The following is a 19,559-nucleotide window of genomic DNA, read 5'->3' as shown; positions in this document are numbered from 1 at the left end:
GGGATCGATAAAACTGAGATACCAGGGAATTGTTGGAAATTATTCTGAAAATTAAATTCCCTGCATCTCTCAGAGGAATCACTTTTAAGTACTTGAATTGGTTGGCTAAGTTTTCAAAACAGATGCAGTTTATTGTCATTTGTTTAACACTGATAATTGCATCTTTAAAATAAGACACTTTATCCCAAAACAACCAATCAAAAGGATATAGAGAAGAATATAGTAGCAGAAACATTCATGTCCGATCCTTAATTCAGGTGGCTGATGTAAGACTCCCCTTGTCAATCATACTTTATCACTTAATTGATCTCTAAAGATAAAAGTATTCTTGATATGCAGTCCAGAAAATTTAAATGATAGACTGACAAAGGATTGATTACAGTTAAATATCTACGATGATCTGCAAATGGAATATTTTTGTAGAAAAAAGGTTAAGAAACATGACGTTAATTTACCATTGAAAAATTGGTATAGTAAACATAATTGTATATCAACTTCTGTAACATATCTCTAAATACAAATTATCTATTCACTGCTGTAACAATATTTTTAAGTTATTGACACAATTAGAACAATTAAAAACCAGCAAACCTCCTTGCATTAATTCTTAATTCACAATAAGACATACATATTAAGGATTAAGAAGGGTATCTTAAAAAAGGAGAATAGACCTTCAGGAGACAGTTTTGAGTAAAAGTTACTAGTATACAGCCTCTTTCAGAGTCGTAAGTGGGCACCTTTCAATTTTTTGCTATAAAGCTACATCAAAGTACAAATTAGAAATCCATGACTTCTTCATGCATGCAGAGTCGTAAGTGGGCAGCCTTTCAATTTTTTGCTATAAAGCTACATCAAAGTACAAATTAGAAATCCATGACTTCTTCATGCATGCGCTACGATGTGTCGTGATCCCTATGGAATATTTCCTCAGCATAATGAAACACTTACAGCCACACATGGAGTACAGATTTTCTTAAGGTGAAATGAAAACAATTGTGAAGTCTAGAAGACCTATCCTTTCTGTGAGTATGTGTGACGCGTGCCTGTAAGTAATGAATCTGAGTGAACCAATTATACCAGTAGCTGGAAGAATTGTCTCTCACTTCTGTGTACGTAAATGCCTCACGAGGTCGCTCTTCCCAGAGAAAGATTTCCCACAATCGCTGCATGAATAGGGTTTATTCTTTGTATGGGTACGAAAGTGAAGGTCGAGGGTGATCTTCTGAGCAAAGGATTTGCTGCAGATTTCGCATGAGTAAGGTTTATCTCCTGTGTGCCTACGCATGTGTTTGGTAAGGTGAGAACCACGATTGAAAGATTTGTTGCAAACGCCACACGAATAAGGTCTTACTCCTGTGTGGATGCGATTGTGTGTGGTTAGGGCGGAACTGTGAGTAAAAGATTTGCAGCAAATGCTGCATGTAAAAGGTCTCTCACCCGTGTGTGTACGAATATGGACGTAGAGGGAGCTGCTCTGAGTGAAGGACTTGCAGCAGACACTGCAGGAATAAGGTTTATCTCCTGTGTGCACACGCATATGTTTGTTGAGGTTGCCACTCTGAGAGAAAGACTTATTGCAGACACTACAGGAATGAGGTTTATCTCCAGTGTGTACACGCAGGTGCTCCGTAAGGTTTGAACTGTGACTGAATGATTTACAGCAAAGTTTACATGAAAAGGGTTTGTCTCCTGTGTGCATACGCAAATGAGTGTTGAGGGAGTCTCTCCGAGAGAATGACTTATTGCAGACACTACAGGAATAAGGTTTGTCTCCTGTGTGTATACGCATGTGGCAGGTAAGGTTAGAGCTAAGGGTGAAGGACTTCCTGCAGATACTACAGGAATACGGTTTATCTGCTGTGTGTAAACGCACGTGCTGTGTAAGGTGATCACTACGACTGAAAGATTTACAGCATATTTTACATGTATATGGTCTCTCTTTTGTGTGAATACGCATATGAGTGTTGAGGGAGTCTCTCTGAGAGAATGACTTGTTGCAGGTGCCGCATGTAAAAGGTTTCTCTGTTGTATGTGTACCCATATGTCTACTGAGGTGGCCTCTCCGAGAGAATGACTTATTGCAGACACTACAGGAATAAGGCTTTTCCCCTGTGTGTATACGCATGTGATTGTTGAGAGTAGAAGATTTATTGAAACACTTATAACACACACTACATGTATAAGGCCTCCCTCTTGCTCTTGAACACTTTTCATTTTTGATGATTCCATCACAAGCGGAGGAATTTGAGGACACACACTCTAAAGATGGTTTAGGGTCTGCAACAAATCGTCTTCCTTTTTTAACCTTTCCTTTCCCCTGAGTTCCTCCAGAGATTTCCTCTGGGGGTATATTTCCTTTTTGCGTCGGCACTTGTCTTTTACTTTTCAAACCTTTTAAAATCACGGTGGTTTTTAACTCGCCAGAACGCACACTTTCCCCACCGGATATATTGGTTTTTAGAGACTCATCTTGCACCATAGATGACTCTGCATCAACGTCGATATTGCTGGCACCAAAATGAGTTTCAAGGTGTTTGATGAGCTCACTTTTGCAGCTGTATCCAAGTGTGCAATGGAAGCAATTATATGAATTTTCGTTTGATTTTTGTTCCTTTACAGCATTTTTCGCCTCACAACTATTAAACTCATCCTTGTTCCCCATGACTGTCTCTGTGCAACTCCTCTTTTTACTGAGTCTGGTCATCCTAATGCCATTAGGGATGATTGATGCATCACAACCACTTCCACCCCTCACCTCACACATTGCGACTCTGCCTCCACTGATGATGGATGCTTGTTTGTCCATCGTCACCAATTGAGCAAGAGTTAACTTATCAGCAAGATCAGTTCCACTTTTTTCCAAGTCTTCATTCATCACATTCCTTCATTCCCCTGCATCGGATGGTCCGCTCTCAGATTGAACGACTGTTACTGATGCTGAGGTAGGAACACAGTCATCACCTAGAGGTTTCCCTAAACTTCTTTCCACCAGGCTGGGAGCCCTAGAAAAGAATTTTAATATTTTAATCACAAAACAAAGTTTTACTGCTCAAATTTATAAAAGCCCTTTGGTTGATAACCTAAATCATTTGATAGAAAAGAAAATATGCGCTTATTGCTTTCTATCAAAACTTTTATTTATCTCAATATCGAAAAGATACCTGCTTCAAAGAAACAAGATGGGCCAATGGAAAATGTGAGTTTAATGCTTAACTATTGTATTGAACAATTACAAAAAGACACCACAAATCGACACCTGCATTAAGTTAGGTAACAAGATTTAGAAAATGCACACCAATAGGAATGTTAATTGGTGTAAGCACAAAAGAGGAAAGGGGCAACATAGAGAATGGAACACACAATCAACCTTCCCAGGAACTAAGATCTGGCTAGGATGAAATGATTGAGTCAAAGCACAAACATCCAATATAGCACCTGTCAATAATACTGCTTCCAAGGGAAAGCAAAGCAATCGAAGGGATCTATGAAGTTTTGAGATTCTGTCATTCTTGTGAGATAAAGGTGAGAAAATACCTTTCTTTTGCTCAAATACCTTTTTTCAAATACCTTACTTTCTTTGTACTACGCGGATATTTACTAAAGATTCAAAGGAGTGCAGGATTAAAAAAAGTCAATTATTATTTCACAAGATAAAATGATCAATTATAGAGATTACAGCAAAATATATCATGCAGTCATATTCTGAAGTTCCTTCTGAGCCAATGCAGGGGCTTGCAAGTCATCTAGAAGAGCACATTGTTTTGGAAACTGTTCATTGGTTTCTGAAATATACACCTCAGAAGCATATGAGTCCTGTTGCAGAAATGTCACATCCTACTCTCATTGAAATGGTCACTCTCTAGATATATTAAGGCCTCTCATCTGGGATTCTTTTGGCCAGTGGTGATCACACAGTTCTCCGAAGAATATTTACTGGTTTAATCTCCATATTGTATGGAGAATAGGCACTTGGTAATCATAATGGTCATTTAAATAAAATAGCATGTAAACTGCTGTGGCCAAGATTCTACCGAGTGAGCAGTTGAGGAACTATGACCACCGTACTCCAGGAGAGTGATGCACATGACTGTGGCTCTTGGCTCATGAAGTATCCTTTCCTGAGAAGGTATCTCGTTTTTACACTTGAAGAAATTTTAATTAATAATCAGTTACGGTTAACTTTTCACTAATTGAAAAGCATTGCTCAGCTCGAAGGCAACATCAGAAAAGGTTTAATCATGCCAGATTCTGAGCATAGGTATATAATTTAAATTGTAAGTTATTGGTAGGCAATATTGGAGGCTGCTATAACCTTCTAGGCATCCCTCAGTTTTTCATGTAAGGAAAAAAAGTAGGTACGTCACATAAGTACCTAATCTTTGAATGAGACATTTTATTACAGTTATTGTTATTGGAGCCTTAAATAACCCATCAGGACTACCTCAGTCCTCCATATAAACATTAAAACCTATCTGATATGCCTTTCGCTTGCTTCAGAGATTAATACGTGCAACTCTGAGGTGGATGTATGGCTAATAGTTCTCTTCCTCCAATAGTAACGGTATTTTTGATCCAGAAGATTTAGCCTTGATATCTATAGATGACGATTCTTTTTATCATCAGTTACAGTACTTACTTTGCTCCTCATTTCAAAGTTAAACAATTTTCCATCGCTTAACATCGTATAACGTGCCTTTTTTATATTAGTTTGTTTCCCGTATCTTGTTCAACCCCAGTTAATATTATGTTTTCAAACTGATTACTTACATAAATCGAATTCATAACCCTCAAATAAGAACATTGAAATTTAAATTCCACCATTTTCCCTTATTTACACAGTATGCCATATTGTGTGGCATAGGTATACCTCTGATGTTATCTGCTCCTACATTACAATGCACCCTTCAGATTCCTTGGGTCCCCATTCTGTGGTTTAAATATTCCCATATTGCCCTTGGTGATGGCCAGGAATCTTTCCTTTCAATGAGATAAAACAATATTTTCAGCAGTCACATAATCCTTGGTTGTAGAAAGGAAAATTATTAGGGAAAATTATAAGAGGGACGTCGAGTACGAGCTTGTCCTGTCTCCTCTGCATCTCATCTAGAAAATTAGTTAAGCCTACCATACTGGTTCCGTCCCAGCCTTGAGGCTAGAATTGCACAGTTTGGCCAGAGCCTCAGGCCAACCATGCACATTCAGTTTGGCCTCAAGGTCAAGACTGTTCAGTCCTGGACTGAAGGCCGAACTGACAGTGTGTTGCGATACCTTGAGGCGGATTGTCAGCTGGACAGCGGCCGGATAGGAAAACGGCCAATGATCCGCCTCAAGGAATCGCCACACACTGCCAGTTCTGCCTTCAGTCCGGGACTGTACAGTCCCGGCCTTGAAGCCAAAACTGAAGTGTATTGTGGGCCTTTTACTATATAATATGGATGGAGGGTATACATATTGAGACGGGAGAAGATGCTGGAAACAGTTTTAGAGGGCAGAATGCTGGGTGAACGAGGAAGAATATAAGATTTTTTAAGGTTTATTCGGAAAGATGAGAGGGGGGACTCCCAGAATATTTTCCAAATACTCCATGGAAACATGCCTATCAGTGAAATACTTAAATGATAACCACCTATGTACACATGCAATTAGAACAAATCTTATGAAATCAAGTATATGTTAAGATTCCTATGAAATACATAATTTTGTAACTTCCCGGACAATGCCATTTTTTATCAACGGAAAAATTACTATGCACCTTGGTAGTCAAGGGTTTGTTGACTTACCTTTTTGAGAGTTACTTTTACTAATGGTTGAGAATAAAAAAACCTGAAGTAGAATAGAGGAACCTGGTTTTTATTTTTCCGGACTACTTGCCGATGCTTGTTCAGTTGTGCGAAGACCTAGTCTACGGATTGCCGCAATAATAATTTTTTATCTGGTTATGGACCCATCAAGCATAAGTGCGAAGAAGTAAGCGAGTTGGTGAAAAGGACAACTGCTTGAGCAAACGGTGATAAACTTTGGGTACAAATCAGTCAGATTTTGGATTGGAATAATTTTCAGCTAGAAAAAAAGAGGAACTTTGTCTGGACAGCGGCAAAATCAAATGATGGATAGTGAGTCAGCCCAGGGCCCAGTTACCATGGCAGATAAACTTGAGGGTCTGAACTATTAGGAGTGGACATTAAGAATGAAGGGGTTATTCTTAAAAGCTCAGTGTATTGAAGCCATCCAAGGATTTGAAGAGTGGACAATTGAAGAGAACAGTGTGTTAGTCGCAGCAGATCTACCGGATTATGGGGTGAAATGGAGGAAAAGGCTGGATAACACATGTCTAGGACTCATCTATTGTAACGTTCAGATGACTTTTCTGGAGCATGTGAATGCCTGTGATAATGCTTAGGCAGCGTGGGAAGCGTTGGAGACCATGTGCATGAGTTATGGCTGCTCTGAACTATTCAGCTTCAACCGAACTATGTGGAACACACAGAAGACCAAGGAGATGGGTATTCATCAATATGTTGCCATAATAAACGATTATCGTGGGAAAATCAAGAAATGTGGTATGGAGATTGATGATGATATGGTAGCTAATGTATGTCTAAACGGCCTTCCATCTGACTGGAAGTTCTTTGTCCAGAATTACCGGAAAGGGAAACTGACCTCAAAAGAAGTATTGGTTGACATGCTTGTGGAAGAGCAGAAGATGCTAAGCAATAATCTTGACATCTTCAATGGTGACTCCCCTCACTGTAGTGATGTAACAAATTTTTGACGAGAAATGCCTTAAAGTAAACTTCTCCTTCATCAGATATCTCATTTACACCTTGATAGCATGAGAACTTGATTCCTTTCTTGTCTAACTCTCCTTTTGAGAACAAATTATCCTTCAAGTCAGGCATGTACAGTACATCTGGGAAATCTATATTACATCCACCACTTTCACTGGAGATCTCCAATTTTATGGTCAAGAGAGAATGAAGAGCTCAAATTAGAAGATAATAGTGATACAAATAAAGTTTACAAGGTCACAAAGGAATCAGAATTTTCTTAGCATGGAGTGAAAAGATTTAAAGGGAAAAGAAAGAATAAAGGTAAAGGTGGAAGAAAAATCCACCCTCCCGTCTGTTATGTGCGTGTAACAAAGAGACATCTATCTTTCCAGTGCCCTGATAAGAAACAAAATTCAATAGGGAAATTTCAGAATTTTGAATCTGTAAAGAAGGGGTGAGCTTCTGTCGTCACAAGGGGATATAAGGCTTTGTGTACTCACCAAGATAAAAGTATAGGAGGTGGGGGAATGTGGATACTAGACGGTGGAGCATCAGACCACATGACTAATAGGAAACATTTATTCATAAACCTTCGTCCTATAATTGGTCAAGTTGTTGTGGGTGATGGATACACTCTAGAAGTCAGAGGAATTGCCACCATAAAATTGGAGATCTCCAGTGAAAGTGGTGGATGTAATATAGATTTCCCAGATGTACTGTACATGCCTGACTTGAAGGATAATTTGTTCTCAAAAGGAGAGTTAGACAAGAAAGGAATCAAGTTCTCATGCTATCAAGGTGTAAATGAGATATCTGATGAAGAAGAAGTTTACTTTAAGGCATTTCTCGTCAATAATTTGTGATAACATCACTACAGTGACGGGAGTCACCATTGAAGACGTCAAGATTATTGCTGAGACTTAAGGCCGCTATGCATAGTGAATGATCATGCTGAATGATCATGTGATTATTCTCAGAATCATGTGAGCAAAACAGAGCATGTTCTAATTTTCACTGAGTGATCATGCGCATGAAGGTTCATTCACAAATTGTTCCGCCATACACGGTGAATGATTATGCCCATTATCATGCTGAATGATTATGCGAATGAAATCATTTGCCATGTATAGCGACCTTAAGAAATCATCCATAGTATCTACCATAATGTGGCATGATAGACAGGAGAATTTAAATGAAGATGATATGAAGAGAATTCTTTTGGATAAAAAATGTGGAATTAATCACTTCTATAGTGACACCAAAGGTACTTATAGTGACTTCTATAGTGATCAGAAAAGGTTAGTGAAGACTTTGATCTGGAGTGTAGCTCTCTACGGTGCGGAAACGTGGACACTGAGGAAGAAAGACGAGAGAAGATTGGAGGCATTCGAGATGTGGGTATGGAGAAGAATGGAGAGGGTGAAATGGACGGAGAGGAAAAGGAATGACGAAGTGCTGGATATGGTTGGCGAGGAGAGAAAGCTTTTAGATGAGATACGGAGGAGACAGAAGGTATGGATGGAGTTAGTGCTTAGCGGTGAGGGGATGTTGAAAATTGTATTAGAGGGTAGAATGTTAGGGAAACGAGGGAGGGGAAGGAAAAGAATAGGATTTTTAGATAGATTGAAAGAGAGTAGGCCTTACTGTGAGTTAAAGAAGGCAGTGTTGGAAGGAAAGGGAGGCTCCCAGATCACTTCTTGCGTACTCCATGGAAACCTACCTTAATCGATAGAATACTATAATAATAATAGTGACACCTGTGATACTGGGAAAATGAAGAGGTTAAAATATCCTAACTTACGAGGAGAAGACACATACAAGGTCCTCGATAGAATCCATTCCGATGTTTCAGGTCCATTTTCACCCAAGACTATAAAAGGAGCTAAGTAATTTGTCACATTTATTGACAATTTTTCAAGGCATTCAATGGTCTAACTATTGAAAAAGAAGTCTGAAGTATTTGAACGCTTCAAGAAATTTCAATGCAGAGTGGAGTGCCAGCATGATAGGAAAATTCAGGAACTCCAGCGTGACAATGGTGGAGAATACACAGATAACAAATTCTCGGTACACCTGGATGAGTGTGGAATCTTACATCCTTTCTCAGTGGCATATATGTACTCCACAACAAAATGGAGTATCTGAGAGGTACAACGAAACCATTCTGAATACAACAATAATTAGTGATCAAATGTTTACTGATCAAGTCTGGTCTTCATAAAAGATTTTGGGGAGAAGCTTTCATGACTACTGTGCATCTGAGAAATTTGTTTCCTACCTCTGCACGAAATAGCAATATTCCAATGAGTTTGTGGAAATGACGGAAAACAAAGGAGATAGATTATAACTATCCATGAGTTTTTGGATGCTAGGCATGGGTATGGCAGCCGAGAAAGACATGGGATGGAAAATTGAGTCCCAAAGGAGAAGAAAGCATCATGTTAGGATATGAAGAGGGCATCAAGGGATATCGACTTTGGAGTCTGAAAAAGAAGAAAGTAATAATCAGCAGAGATGTAAGGTACAATGGAACAAAATTTCCCTTCAAGATGAGCAGAGATGATATCAAGATCCCGGATCTAGACAAAGATGGCAAGCCAGATACAGGAGAAGAAATCGTGGATCATGGCTTTGTTTTCACAGGCGAAGGAAATGCTGAGGAGACAAAATAAAACCAAATTTCATGGCACCCAGTGGCGATTCCAGGTTTGACTCCAGTGGTCCTAAACTTAATTTAAGGGGGAGCAATGCCTGAGATACCAGAGAAGGCAGTGCCTCGTGTTGCAGTTTTGGAGGATGTTTTCTAACAGCCCGTCTTGGTGGTCTACCCCACAGTTACTTATTCAGAGGTACCAGAGACCACCCTTGAACCTGGTGAGGTACCAAGCTAATCCATTCCAAGGAGGTCAAAGTGTGTAAGGAAGCCAACATCTTGTCAAAGCTGTTGGAGATATAGTAACCGTTGATGTTTGTAAACAGTTTGTTATCACCATTGTTGTTCTAGTTTACGTGCATTTCTAAAGTAAAGAAAAATAAAAGGCTGAGCTACCGTAAAGAATAAGCTGCATTCTTTCTGTGCAAAATCCAACTGGTTATGGGCCCAGAGGTTACGCAAGGATAAGAAGAACGCAGTAATAGAAAGTAAAATCGTGAAAGAAGAAAAAGAAACAGAATCCGGACAATTTAATTTTTCACGATGTCATCGGATGCTCATAGCGAAAAAATAACCGTCCAGAAGCTAAATGATAATAATTATCAAGCATGGAAATTCAAGATGAGAATGGTGCTAATAAGAGAAGGTACGTGGAAAGTAGTTGATGAAGATAAACCAGAAAAATCCGAGGCGGGATGGAAAGGAAAGGACGAGAAAGCACAAAGTACCATATCCCTTAGTGTCGAGGATGGTCAGATAATACACATTTACAAGTGCAAAAGTGCCAGAGAAATGTGGTTAGAATTGCAAAAAGTGCATGAAAGGGCCTATTTAAGCAATAAATTGTATCTACTTCGAAAACTTTATCAATCAAAACTTAAAAAGGGTCAATTAATGCAAGAATATATAAAGTCAACATTAGAACTAATCGAACGTTTGCGGAGCATCGGAGAAGAAATTAAAGATTTTATTATAGCTGCTCTCTTGCTTAGTGGTTTGACAGATGAATATAGCACCCTTGTAACAGCCCTTGATACGCGTCCAGATGACGAACTCGCATTAGAATACGTAAAAGGAAAACTGATTGATGAATTCACACATAAGAATGAGTCCATAATATACAATGAATCACGCAACCTGCAATTGGAGTCAGCTTTGAAAACACGAAAACCACATGAATCCAGATCGGAAAGAAGTAATTATAAAGAGACTCGCGAGTGTTTCGTTTGCAAGAAACGGGGACATTTAAAGAAGGATTGCAGAATATGGAAAGCGAAAATGAAAGAGTTCAAAAAGGAAAAAGACAGTCACGAGGCGCGAGGTGCTACAGATGCCAGCCTGAACGCATCGTTTGCTACTGCGTTTTGTTCATGGTACCTAGATTCGGGCGCTACGAGCCACATGACAAATGATATTGACTTCTTTCCAAGAATCCGTCGAAATAAAGAAGGAAATGTAATCGTTGCCAATGGGGAATTCATTGCTATTGAAGGGACAGGTGAAGGATACCTCAATTGCAAGATATCTCCGACAGAAATAAACAGGATACTATTGAAGGATGTTCTGTATGTACCTGATTTGCGAGGCATCCTACTCTCGGTAAAGAAATTAGCTAAAGAAGGTAATGTGGTGACTTTCAAGGAGAATGACTGCATAATTGATAAGAAAAGCACAATGCAAGCTGTGGGAAAGATTGATGGTGATCTTAATAAATTATCATGTCAAGAAATGGCTAATTCTGCGAAGTTTGGGAATCACCGGAATTGTATTCATCTATGGCATAGGCGGCTTGGACATAGAGACCCAGATGCAGTGAAAAGATTAATTAATGATAAACTTGCTAAAGGAATAGAAATTGATAACTGCAATAAATTCTTGAGGTGTTGGGACTGTGTAAAAGGAAAATTATCGAAGAAATCATTTCCTAAAACAAGCAGTTATAAAGCTCAAAGACCCCTAGAACTCATTCACTCAGATATTTGTGGTCCAAATGAGTACAGAAACTCCAGGGAAGAAAAGTTATTTTCTCACATTTATTGATGATTACTCTCGTTACACAACTGTATATCTGCTACGCTTAAAGGAAGAAGTGTCAATCAAAGTGGAAGAATATGTTCCAGCAGTTTCTACTAAATTCGGTAGAAAACGGAAAATTCTGCAAACGGACAATGGCGGTGAATATATAGGAAAGAAAACTCAGGATATTTTAAAGAAAGAAGGAATTGAGTTTCAGACCACAGTGCCTTACAGCCCTGAGCAGAATGGAATAGCAGAAAGAAAGAATCGTTCTCTAGTTGAATCAGCTCGATGCATGCTGCTAGATGCGAATTTGCCAAAACAGTATTGGGGAGACGCTATCATGACTGCATGCTATTTGCAAAATCGCTTGCCCAGTAAAGCCATTGATAAAACCCCATATGAGCTGTGAACTGCTGAAAAACCTGATCTTCAGCATATACGAGTATTTGGAAGCAAAGCTTATGCTTATTTTCCCAAAGAAAAATGGAGCAAGTGGGATTCACGTGCTCAAAAAGGAATTATGGTAGGATATAATGAAACGTCCAAAGGTTACAGGATCCTACAACCCAGTACGAATAGAATTATCTTCAGCAGAATTGTAGTATTTGATAAAAATGTTACAGATAAAGAGGAATTAATCAAGGATATCGACCTAGAATCATCTGAGCGTTATACATACCAAGATGATAGGTTGATGAGAGAAAGAGAAATACCAGTCACCAAGATAGATGATAACACCAAACTGGAAATGGACAGAACAGATCAGCCAGTTCGAAAATCATCAAGGGAATGCAAGGAGGTGCCACCAAAATGGTCATCATACACTGTTAAAATTAACCCAAAACCCGATCCAGAGTCTTTAGAAGAGGTAATGGAATGGCCTGCAAATGAAAGAGAGGAGTGGATGAAAGCCGCTGATGAAGAAATAAAATCTCTCTAAGAAAATAATACATGGATTTTAACTAAATTGCCTGAAGGAAAACATGCCATTGGATGCAAATGGGCGTTCAAAACAAAATATTATTCAAATGGAGATATTTTTCGACGAAAAGGAAGACTTGTTGCAAAAGGTTACTCTCAAAAATATGGAGAAGACTACGATTCAACCTTTGCACCAGTTGTAAGACAAAGCACCTTTAGAGTCTTTATGAGCATAGCAGCAGTAGGAAGGCTGTTTGTCCGACATTTTGATGTGAAAACAGCATTTCTTAATGGCGACATCGAACAAGAATTATACATGAAACAACCACCGGGCTACACAAAAACCACTGAAGATAAGCTAGTTTGCAAGCTTCAAAAATCAATATATGGACTGAAGCAGTCAGCAAGAGCTTGGAATGTCAAAATAAATGATGTTTTGCTTGAAAAAGGATTTCAGCGCAGCCTAGCAGATCCATGTCTTTATACGAAGAATGAAAATGAGAAAAGGATGTATATTCTGATTTATGTAGATGACCTGATTATAATTCATGATAATGAAGATAAAATTAAGGAACTAAGACAAATGTTGAATCATCACTTTGAAGTAAAAGATTTGGGAGATGAAACTAACTATTTAGGAATACAAATCCAGAGAAAAGAGGATGGAAGTTTTCAGTTAAATCAGAAATCCAAAATATGTAGATGGAACATTGAAAAAGTTCGGGATGGAAGATGCAAAAGGTGTATCTATACCGATGGATCCTGAATACCCCAAATTGAAAGGAGAGAATGATGCCTTGCCAAATAATGGCAAATATAGGGAAGCAGTCGGGGCACTTCTGTATATTTCAACAACCACTAGACCAGATATTTCTGGAGCAATGTGTATTCTCTGCAGATGGGTTAGTAATCCCAGACAGCGAGATTTGGAAGCTTTAACGAAACTAATGCATTATCTCAAGCAAACCAGTGATATGGCATTGAATATTTATGCCTGTGAAGATATTAAATTGACTGGATATGTAGATGCCGACTGGAGTGGAGATATACAAGATAGGAAATCGACAAGTGCATATATTTTTAAGTTGGGAAACAGTGCAATTTCCTGGTCCAGCAGGAAGCAGTCTTCTGTCGCTCAGTCTACAACAGAGGCTGAGTATGTTTCTGCAGCATCTGCCAGTCAGGAAGGTGTTTGGCTACGACAATTACTGCATGATCTGGGGGAGGTGCAGAATGAACCAATAATAATATATGAAGACAACCAGGGATGCATAAAAATAGCTTCAAATGAAAAATTTAGAGCCAGAACGAAGCAAATCGATGTCTGGCACCATTTTATAAGAGATTTAATGAAAAAGAATGTTATTCAGCTTGTCTACTGCAGGAGTGAGGACATGGTTGCTGATGCACTGACGAAGCCACTTCCAAAAATAAAATTTGAAGAATTAAGGAATGGAATGGGCCTGACGACATAAACTGTTAAGTGGGGGTGTTGGAGATATAATAACAGTTGATGTTTGTAAACAGTTTGTCATCACCATTGTTGTTCTAGTTTACGTGCATTTCTAAAGTAAAGAAAAATAAAAGGCTGAGCTACCGAAAAGAATAAGCTGCATTCTTTCTGCGCAAAATCCAACTAAAGCTCATGCAAGTATTGAGTGTACTTCCATCCCAGGGAGAGAAAGAGGCTATAAAGATGAAATATTCTGAGTTTTGGAAACAGGCAATGCAAGAAGAAGCAAAAGTTTTGTCAGACCAAGGGACATGGGAAATAGAGCCAAGACCAGAGGGATTAAATATTATAGGTTCAAATGGGTCTTTGCCTTGAAATGCAATGATAAAGGGGAAATTATTAAGTTCAAGTCTGGGTAAGTTGCACAGGGATATGGTCAAATTCGTTGAGTTGATTACCATGACACATTTGGTCCTGTCGTGCAAAAGAAAATTCTGAGGCTTCTTATAGCTATTGCTGTGGAGACAGATTTAGAAATGGATCAGTGGGATATCGTGGGGACGTACTTAAAAGTAAACTAGAATAGGTTGTGTACATGAAGATACCAAAATATCTCGGAGAGAATATAACGGTTAATAGAAAGTTTTATGTATGTATGTATGTTAAACAAGAGTATATATGGTTTAAAGCAATCAGTTAGAAATTGGTGTTTGCATCTAAGCTCAATTTTGTCTGTGTATGGGTTAAGACAGTCTTTAAGTGATCCATGTATTTTTAGCATGTTTGATTTTAAAATATGGGTTTATGTTGACATGTTGCTTGTCGGAACAAATGACAAGATATCACAGATTTAGTTATCTAGGTAAGCATGTACGAGACAAGGATATTGGTTCAGCCCATTATATTTTGTCCATAAGAATACAGAGACCTGAAAGAAGTTTGGTATACATTGATCAGGAGAATTATATAAAATATATGTTAGAAGAATTCAGCAAGATAGTCATGGGGTGAATACTCCTTTACCAGTAGATTTTCAAGAGAGAGATGTAGAAAACCAAATAAGCAATTATTTGTATTGAAAAGTCACAGGTTGCTGATGACATTTGTCTAGAAATACAAGACCAGACATTAACTATGCAGTGTGTATTTTAAGGCAGTATATGGAACAGCCATATCAAACTGATTGGAAAAATGTCAAGCATATGCTTAGATTTTTGTCCAAGACTAGAGGTTATACTTTTATCAAAAAATGTCAAAAGTAAAATTAATACATACTCTGATGCAGACTGGGCAGGCAGTAGAGGTTATTTTAAGTCCATTACAGGATATCGCATTTCTTCAGCAGGGACTTCTGGTGAGCCAGGAAGCAGAAATTCATGGCAACCTCATCAACTCATGCAGAGTTTACTGCATTGCATGAGTAGGTAACTGAAATAGTATGGTTATCAGAGTTGTTAATAGAAATTAATCAAGGATGTTTAATGCCTAAACGTTGTGTTATGCATTGTGAAAACGAGAGTTCCATTACCATTGCCAAGAATGATGTTATTACTGAAGTAGACAAATATTTGTTGTTAAATACCATTTCATCATGGAACAAGTAAAAGAGAAAATGGTGTATTTTATACATGTATAAGACAAGACAAGAAATTCATATGGCACCTTAAACTAATGGAAGTATATTCTGATAATTCCATTTGAAATTTAGCAGTAACAAAGCATCATGAATATTACATTATATTCTTTAATTTTATTTCCAATTTATTAGACGGTAATCATGTTCCATTGGAATAATAATTCAGTGGCGAATGAAGCATTAAATGGCATAAGACATGATCCATCATGTTCTGCAAAGAGATTTCCAAAAAGTTACGGAAGACGAGTGAAACGAAGCATCTACATTTAATTAAAAGGTATAATTTAGGTGATGATGCATTGACGCACTCTTAAGTGACCACACGCCAAAACTTGATAGGAAGAAATAGTCATAGGCTCTGTTCTATAACTATGAATGCTGTCAGTGGATGACTTTCGTAGAAGAAAATTTACCAAAAGGGGGAAAATTCACTTGGAATTCTTCCATGATATAGCAACAAGTTGCATACTAAGATATAGTTGCTAATGGCTAGCAATGCATAATTCAGGGAAAAGAAGGAAAGCAGGGTGAAACATTTTACAAAAAAACATCCTGAGCTAGATACGCAGTCTGATTAAGAAATGCTGGACTTTGTTTTGAGTACCACAAGGGAATGCCCCTAAATTAATTTCTCATTCATGCATCAAAAACTACAAATAAAAGATAAGTAAGTAATAACCTGAAACTGAAACCAACGCTTTGTCCACTCAAACCAACCGCAGTGTCCTGCACTCGGAAGATACTGACATGCAGATGATGAATAAAGATTTATCAGCGTTTTACTAAGGTCAAATGTATGGAAGAAAGGATACAGCAAGAGAAATACCTTTTTTTAACAGAAGGTAACAGGAATTCAATCTTTCCTAAAACGATGAAAAACTTTGATCAATATTCGGTTGAAATTCGAGGCAATATTGCCTTATTAGAGAAATTATACAGTACAAATTTTATAAATATGGCAATCATTCGAGAAACACAGGGAAAAACAAAGAATAATATGGGAGATTCACATGTTATGAACATCCCCAATAACAGCACTTAAAGTAGCATTCTGAACAAAGGGATATAAGCACTTCATGATGCCTATTACAGGGAGGGTTAACAGGACTCGAAAAGGATATCCACAAGCAAAAAATAATCAGGCTGTTTAAAAAATGAGCATCCCTCAATAGTCAGCAATAATGAAGAGTTATGAAAAAATGAAAACACACATTTCATGATGGCTATAAAAGAGAGGGTCTGTCATAACTCAAAAAGCAAACTCACAATTATAGTACAAGGAGGCATCTTCAAAGGAAATGTCATGATCATCCAGAAATATTCAGAAATAAAAGAAGCATTCTGAACAAATAGAAATAAGAGGTAGATGATTGCAATTAAAAAGAGCTTCTACAGTCCATATCACTCAAAAAGCAAACTCGCTCGAAGAAGGTAGTAGGAATTCTTCTTGCCCGTATTTCCTTTTTGGGGAAGTATTCAGCATATGCCATGACTATTCCCCGATACTAAGCAGTAAAAAAGCTTTCTGAATAAATGAAAATAGGAACTTAATCAGCACCAGTAAAGGAAATTCACACGCACAGCACAGTAAGGCAGCTTATAAGCATATGTCATGTTCATCCCCATTACTAGGTAGGTAATAAAAGAATTATGGTTTTTAAAGAGAGCCCATCAAAACTCAAAAAGCAAACTCATAAGCAAAATAGAAGCAGGCAGCTTTAAAGGATATATAATATGCATCTAGCAATAACCAGCACTAAAAGGATTATGAACCAAAGAACATAGGTACTTAATCAAGGCATTTAAAGTGAGCATCTACAGTGTAAATAACACTCGAAAAAAATACTCACAAGCATGAATTAATAAAGTAGCTACAAAGGAAATTTTATGATAACCCCCCAAAACTAAAACTAAAAGAAGCATGACAGTCAAATAAAAGAACGTGTTTCATGATGGCACGGAAGGAGAGTGTTTAACAGCACTCGAATATATAATTCAAAAGCACAATGAAATAGGACAGCTTTGAAGCATATGTGATCAGCATTCCCAACTACTTTGCACTAAAATAAACTGATAAAACCAAATGGAATTATGCACTTTATTATGGTGTTTAGAGATATAAATCATCAGCACTAAAAACATGATCACTGTCACATAGAAATACGAGATAGTGATAGGAAATTTCAAGGGATTCCACAAATACTCAGCACTAAGCGAAGGACTACAAAGAAATGGAAATTGATGAGATCGTCTAACAGCACTACAAAAGCAAACTCACAAGAAAAAACAATTGGACAGCTTCAAAGAAACACGAGTATCCGCCAATGTCCAGCAATAAAAGAAACAGTAAGAGCACATGTAAAGAGATACATACTTCATGATTGCTATCACAAAAGGTGCCAATGAGCAATCAGATAACTTACCAGCATTGCACAGGATTTTCAATGTAGGAAACATAGAATCAGTCAACCATCAACCTGAATAGTTTACGATGCACGTACGAAATTGTGCAGAACAACGATGCTCTACATAGAATGTTGATACATTAGGCCGGACATATAAAATTTATATTTTCGTTTTTGATAAGCAAACTTCACTACTACCTCATTCTAAACCGGTATGTCCCACATAAATTTGTCGACGTAACAATAACTTTTTTGGAACAAACGGAACATTCAAAACAAGAAATCATTTTTATTCTATTTTTGTTACCACATCCGAGAAAAGAACTTATGTTTTTACAAACCTGTAAATTATAAACAGTGGAGTCAAATTAGAAATTGCTAGTGGATTGCGAAGTTTATGTTCAATTGCATTTGTCAAAAGTAGAGGTGTCCTGCCTTCACACTCATGATCACATTATGTTTTCGCTAAACTCCCCTTAGATTATACGAAGTCAAAACTCACAAGTATTGATATTTTTTGATGCTTACATTGCGAGAGTGAAATATTTCAGAGACACTGTCAGAGAAGAATGTGAAACAGGAGTCATAACGAAAGGCATTTCGCACACACGGTATTGTTACCATTCATAGGATATTAAATCACTAAAGATAAATGGATGGTATCTTGGTTTATTTACCTGCGGACATTTCGAAAACATTATCACATTACGAAAGAGACGCAGAACACAGAAATGTTTTTACTTTGTGTAGATTATATAGAGTTGACTTTCAAACAAAAAGTAAACTTGGTGCATGAGAAACTATATTCATGATGTTTTTATTATGTTTGGATATGATATGAATTTCATGAGAATGCAAGATGATCTAATAATTTCTTCGAATCATAACGGGAAACGAAGGATCTAGTACCAACTCAAGATCTATTAAGGTAATACGCAGGATAACTTAAATCTTTTTAAAGGACTACAAAATCACATTAAAATAAATATGGCTTAACCACAAACTTGTTTACAAACATGTATCTACTAACCTCGATTAGAAGGAAGTCCGGCAAAAAAATTATTTCACAAAAAATGTTTAAGAATGAGAACACTACCTCTTAAAGTACACAAAATACAGAATTTACTATTTAACGGGATAAACACAACCATGGAGAATTCATTGCATTTCATGTCACGTAGTAATCATGAACGCAGGCTCAGAATGTGCTTCCGCTCCTTCCGCTCATACACTAATCGAACGGTCGTTACTCGACGTTATCGACTCAATAGTCGAACTCCAAACACATCGATATCAAAATTCGCGAGGCGGTGATTTTGGAATGGATATACGATGATCATGTCAAAGTCGTGGTTTTTCTCTCTTTAACGATAAAATGACGTCTTAGTTATGAGAATGCACTAAAATTTAATCTTGCTGCGATAAAAACAGCTCCCAGGTGAACAGAAGACAGACTTGGTGCTAACATTTGTTTAGCTCCGAATCCATGGGCGAACCAAGAATCAAAACTGGGATAGGGGGGAGACCAGCGGTCGTCGATCAAATTTTTTAACTTTTTTTGCACAGAAAAGGCTGATGAAACCAAAATTTTAAGGAAATTGTGGCAGCAACTTTTTAGTTTTTTTACAACAATTAAGAATTTTATAATCATCCGCTTAAAAATTCAAAACTGTGTTTGCTAAGCATCTGTAAGGGCAAAAAT

The 19,559-nt window shown here is 37.6% G+C and overlaps 1 protein-coding gene across 1 annotated transcript; it reads right to left on the bottom strand.

Annotated features, from left to right (window-relative positions):
- Positions 1 to 118: 118 nt before the first annotated feature.
- LOC124172910 (zinc finger protein 2 homolog) lies at positions 119 to 18,283 on the bottom strand. The gene is made up of 4 exons (XM_046552422.1): positions 18,199 to 18,283; positions 16,132 to 16,315; positions 15,092 to 15,244; positions 119 to 3,002 (listed from the first exon to the last, which is right to left on the bottom strand). Exon 4 carries the CDS (start codon positions 2,873 to 2,875, stop codon positions 1,100 to 1,102), a length of 1,776 nt encoding a protein of 591 aa, XP_046408378.1. The 5' UTR covers positions 2,876 to 3,002; positions 15,092 to 15,244; positions 16,132 to 16,315; positions 18,199 to 18,283; the 3' UTR covers positions 119 to 1,099.
- Positions 18,284 to 19,559: the final 1,276 nt, after the last annotated feature.

The sequence above is a fragment of the Ischnura elegans genome (assembly GCF_921293095.1).
Source record: "Ischnura elegans chromosome 13 unlocalized genomic scaffold, ioIscEleg1.1 SUPER_13_unloc_3, whole genome shotgun sequence".
NCBI classification, from domain to species: Eukaryota; Metazoa; Arthropoda; class Insecta; order Odonata; family Coenagrionidae; genus Ischnura; species Ischnura elegans.
This window is presented reverse-complemented; position numbering and strand designations above follow the sequence as displayed.

Coding starts and splice junctions, on each gene's coding strand:
- LOC124172910 (XM_046552422.1), bottom strand. CDS start 2,875: ATGAATGAAGACTTGGAAAAAAGTGGAACTGATCTTGCTGATAAGTTA.